At 52.5% G+C, this 5,107-nt stretch overlaps 1 protein-coding gene across 5 annotated transcripts in view; it reads right to left on the bottom strand.

Annotated features, from left to right (window-relative positions):
- PLCD1 (phospholipase C delta 1) overlaps positions 1–5,107 on the bottom strand; it is a 25,579-nt gene that overhangs the window by 6,803 nt on the left and 13,669 nt on the right. For all 5 annotated transcript variants that reach the window (XM_017508428.2, XM_017508429.2, XM_037731303.1 and 2 more), the window contains one exon: positions 2,901–3,129. In XM_017508428.2, coding sequence (XP_017363917.1) covers positions 2,901–3,129 — 229 coding nt within the window. The remainder of the gene's footprint in view (positions 1–2,900; positions 3,130–5,107) is intronic.

Here is a 5,107-nt window from a genome sequence, read left to right as displayed (position 1 = left end):
CCCCCCCCAAAAAAAAAAAAGTCTTTCACATGCTCAAAAACACACAGAAAAGGAAATTAACAGGCTCCAAATGTGTCCCCTAAAGAGTGGATATACACCAGCAATGAAAAATTAGAAAGTGAAATTAAGAAAACAATTCCATTTACAGTAGCAGCAAAGTGAATAAAATGCTTTTAAAGAAATTGTTTAAAACCTGGAAAACCGTAAGGCACTGTTGAAAAAAAAGAAGATATAAATAAATGGAAAGACATTACATGCTCATGGATCAGACACTTGCCATTATTAAACTGGAAATATGCTGCAAATTGATCTCCACATCCAGTACAATCCCTATCAAAATCCTGCTGGCTTCTTTGCAGAAATTGACAAGCTAATCCTAAAATTCATATAGAAATTCAAGGGACCCAGAATAGCGAAAGCAATATTGGAAAAAACAACAACAACAAAAAAACAAACAAATTTAGAGAACTCACACTTCCTGGTTTCAAAGCTTACTACAAAGTTACAGAAACCAAAACATGGTGGTAATGGTGAACAGACATACAGACCACAGAATAAAACTGAGAACTCAGGCCAGGTGCAGGGCTCACTGCCGGAACCTCAGCCCTTTGGATCAGGCAAAGCCTTCCTAGATATGATGCCAAAAAACAACATTAAAAAAGTGTATGAATTATGCTTCATCAAAATAAAAAACTTTTGTGCTTCAAAGAATATCAAGAGGCTGGTCTGAGCGCAAGATGTTTACAACTAATCATTCACAACTGGCTCCAGATTTCTTTGTTCCTTCTTCACTCTGTTTCCCTTTTCTAGCCTAAAAAAAGACCCATCAAGAAAGAGACACCCCACAGAATGGACAAATTATTTGCAAGCATAAATCTCATAAAAGACTTGTATCTAGACGATATAAAGAGTTCTTACAACTCAATAATAAAAAGACAAATGATCCAAAAAATGGGCAAAGGACCTGAACAGATATTTCTCCAAAGAAGATATATAAATGTACATGAAAAAAAAAATGCTCAATATCATGAATCATTAGGGGAGTGCAAATCAAAATCACAATAAGATACCACTTCATATCCACAAGGGTGTCTATAATCAAAAGGACAGATGTCATGTCGTCAAAGATATAGAAAACGGAAACCCTCATTGACTGCTGGTGGGAGTGTAAATTGGTGTAGCCAGTTGGGAAAACGGTTTGGCAGTTTCTCAAAAGGTTAAACATAGTTACCGTGTGACCCAGCAGTTCTACTCCAAGAGAAAGGATAACACATATACACACCAAAACTTACACAGGAAGGTTAATACCAGCATTCTTCATCAAAGCCCAGAAGCGGAAGCAATCTAAATGTCCACCACCTGGTGAGGCGATAAATAAAATGTGGTCTATCCATACAGCAGAATATTACTAGACAATTAGCAATGAAGTGCTGATAGCTGCGACATGAATGAACACGCAAACGTCATGCTAAATGAAGGAAGCCAGTCACAAGACTCCGTGATCCCGTTTCTCGGACATGCCTAGAGCAGGCAAGGATATACAGGTATTGATCGACTTATGACCTATGCAGCTACGACCATTCGACTTTATGACCACAATCGCTAGCCACGACTGCTCTGCGTCTGGCAGCGCAAACGCTGCCCAGCTGGGTGTACGACAGTGCGGACCAGCTTCCGGCAGCACTACCATCTCCACGCACACATAGCCTACTCAACTTACGACCAAATCATGTTACGACCGGCCTGTCGGAACCCATCGTGGTCGTAAGTCAAGCACTGGCTGTAGAGGGAGGAAGCAGACGAGTAGGGCCGGGGCCGGGGGTCGAGGTCAGGTGGGGAGGGACTGCCAGGGGTGCAGGGTTTCTTTCTGGGGTGACGGAAATGCACGAAAATTGATTGCGGTGATGGCTGCACGACTCTGAATATACTAAAAAGCACTGAATCAGGTTCCACACTTTAAATGGGGTAATCATAGGGTATGTCAATTATACCTCAATAAAGCTGCCATAAAAAATGGAGAGAGCTGGCTCCACCCTAATCCATCCACGCCAGAAGCCTGACCACATTGAATCACACGCCAGGGGGTCACTGTGTAACTAAAGGTTGAAGTTAATTTGTTTTAAGCCCACAGGCTGGCCTACACACCAGACCTGGGGTACCTGATCACTCCCCAAAGAATGGCACAGGAAGGCACCATGGCCTCTGAACTCCCAGAGGAAATCGTGTAGTAACTCCAGAAAACATGATTAAGGTGGCGGGGGGAATTAAAAAGAATGATTAAAATCCCCAAGACTGGTCTCCCATTGCAGCAGGCTGCTCTGTCAGGCTCCCCAGACTCCCAACTCCATGCTGGGGACAGAGGAGGGACACAGGGTGTATCAGGGAGCAGCACAGCTGTTGGCACTAGGGTCAGACTAGACCAAAGAGGGCTTCATGTACCTTCCCCGCTTCCCCCACTGAATTGCATACCCCTCGCCAACCTGCCAAAATTTATATGTTGAAGCCCTAACACCCCAATGTGATGCTATCTGGAGGCGAGGCTTTGGAAGATAATTTGGTTTAGATGAGTTCATGAGGGTGAGGCCCTCGCAATTGGATTAGTGCCCTTACAAGAAGAGACCGCAGAGAACCTGCTCTCTCTCTGTGTCCCCCCACCATGTGAGGACACAGCAAGAAGACAGTCAGCAAAAGAGACAGCCCTCAGCAGGCTCCGACCATACTGGCACCCTGACCTTGGACTTTCAGCCTCCACACCATGAGAAAATTAATTTCTGTTGTTTAAGCCACCCAGTTTAAGGTATTTTGTTATGGCAGCCCAAAGTTACTAAACCGCCTTCCTACCCAGGTTGCCCTGGGATAACCACAAGCCAGGCCTGGACCTGCTGCCACCAGAAGGATACTGCTGAAGCTTCTGCCGCTGGTCCATGGAGCCCGAGTGGTGGATGATCTTGCGCAGCCCCAGCACCCAGTGCTGGGCGTCCGCTGGTGATGGGGCGATGAGGTCTAGTGTATTGCGCTGGTCCTTGAAGACGATGGAGAAGCAGCGGTCCTCGGGCACATCACGGGCGAACTTCTCCAGACCCTCGGTGCGGTGCCCCATTCGCACCTCCTGAATGTCCTCAATGGAGACTGTGAGGGCGGGACGGTGGAGGAGAGAGGGAGAGAACGCTGTGAGGTCAATGCCTGACCCCGACACGGCCAAGGCCACCATGGAGAGGGGCACAGCTGGGAGACACAGAGCCAGAGCCAGAGTCCAGATGGACGGGAGAGGAGCAGGAGGTCAGACAATGGAGGACAAACAGGGGAGAGGAAGACAGAAACTGGGGGAGGCAGAACATGAGACACGGTCATTGCAGGCAGAGTGGAGACACAGAGACAGATTTTAGGGCGGAAAGGGCATCTGGGACCCCAGGCCCGCTGTCTTGGTGATGGGGGGTGCAGGGCCCCAGGGAGAGGACTGGGGCAGGGCAGGGCTGGAGAGATGCGGAGATCACTCTGGAGTGCGGGGCCCATGACAGGGAAGGCCACACACCCTCTGACTGCACTGGACTTTGGGTCTGTCCTGCCCACACAAAGCCACAGAGCCACCAGGACCCCCTTCCAAACATTCAAGAGACTGTGACCACCCTGAGTTAGCCCTGGCCCTGGGGTCTATGGGCAGAGGGCCAAAGACAGAGGGAGAAGCCCTGGGTGGGAGGGAGACAGGGTCCTGCCCTGCGTGCAGCTGTGTGTGTCCTGACTTCAGGGAGCTCCTTAGCACCAGGTACAGGAAGCTTCTGCCTTCCCCAACCCCAAGAGGCGGATGGGAGGGTGCGCTGTGGGGCTCTGAGAGATGACATCATTCTGCCCTTAGGAGCCAAGGGGAGGGCCCTCCCCTCACAGCCCAGCCTTTCAAGCTTCAGGAAGATGCCAGGCCCCGCCTATCGCTTCCAATGTGCCCTCCGTGGCCTGCCCAGGAGCGGCCTGCCCAGGAGCCAGTCCCTCCAGCCAGGCTCATGCTGTGGCTCCCAGCAGCAGGACCAGGCTCCACCCCACCACGCCCCCTCCTGCCCATCCTCATCCATCTGTCCTGGCTCCTGAATAGTTCTAGCTCAAGTCCACCTGTCGATCCCCGCGCCCACCCACCCTGAGTGCCCAGGGGCCTCCTAGCCACCTGCAGGGCCCACATGCATGTGTGGCATGTGCCAGCCTGGGCCAGAGTGGGGCACGTGAGCCCAGGGCCATCTGGAGGACAGAGGACAGCACTGCTTAATCCCCTGACTGCAGCCCCTGGTGACCCACACGGCCCCACACAGGGTACAGCCGCAGCTGCCTGGGTCAGGAATAAAAACAGGAAGCCTGAGCCATGGAACCCCCCAAGGCCAGCGCCCTCACCCGCACCAGAGATGAAGTCCAGACGCCTTCACTGCTGATAACACTTTGGCCTCTGGGAACCAGAGTTATGGGGGTGGGTAGTAGTGGCAGGATTGGGGGAGTCTTAAAAAGCAGGCAGCAGAGCCAAAAAAAAAAAAAAACAGGGCAGAAGGGGAGGCTATTCCAGGCCTCCCTCACCTGGCCTCTGTTTCCCGGAGGGTAAAGAGCAATTGAAGACAATGGTCTCACTGCTCACCCGGAGAAGGGAGGCAGCCAACAACGCGGGCTCAGCATGAGGCCCCGGCTCAGCGTCTAAGGTCTCAAGGCCTTAAGGCCTTACTCTGCACTGCGCACACCTGGCTCCAGGACCCTGCACCCGACCCTGCAGCCCTCAGCCTCCTCCTCAGCCTCCTCCTCACCCTGCACTCGGCCCCTGCAGCCCTCAGCCTCCTCCTCAGCCTCCTCCTCACCCTGCACCCGGCCCCTGCAGCCCCTCGGCCTCCTCCTCACCTTGAACCCGGCCCCTGCAGCCCCTCAGCCTACTCCTCACCCTGCACTCGGCCCCTGCAGCCCCTCAGCCTCCTCTTCACCCTGCACTCGGCCCTGCAGCCCCTCAGCCTCCTCCTCACCCTGCACTCGGCCCTGCAGGCCCTCGGCCTCCTCCTCACCTTGAACCTGGCCCCTGCAGCCCTCAGCCTCCTCCTCACCCTGCACCCGGCCCCTGCAGCCCCTCAGCCTCCTCCTCACCCTGCAC

Source organism: Cebus imitator, unplaced genomic scaffold, assembly GCF_001604975.1.
Source record: "Cebus imitator isolate Cc_AM_T3 unplaced genomic scaffold, Cebus_imitator-1.0 Scaffold391, whole genome shotgun sequence".
NCBI classification, from domain to species: domain Eukaryota; kingdom Metazoa; phylum Chordata; class Mammalia; order Primates; family Cebidae; genus Cebus; species Cebus imitator.
The sequence above is the reverse complement of the archived record's forward strand: the minus strand, read 5'-3'. Positions and strand labels throughout refer to the sequence as shown.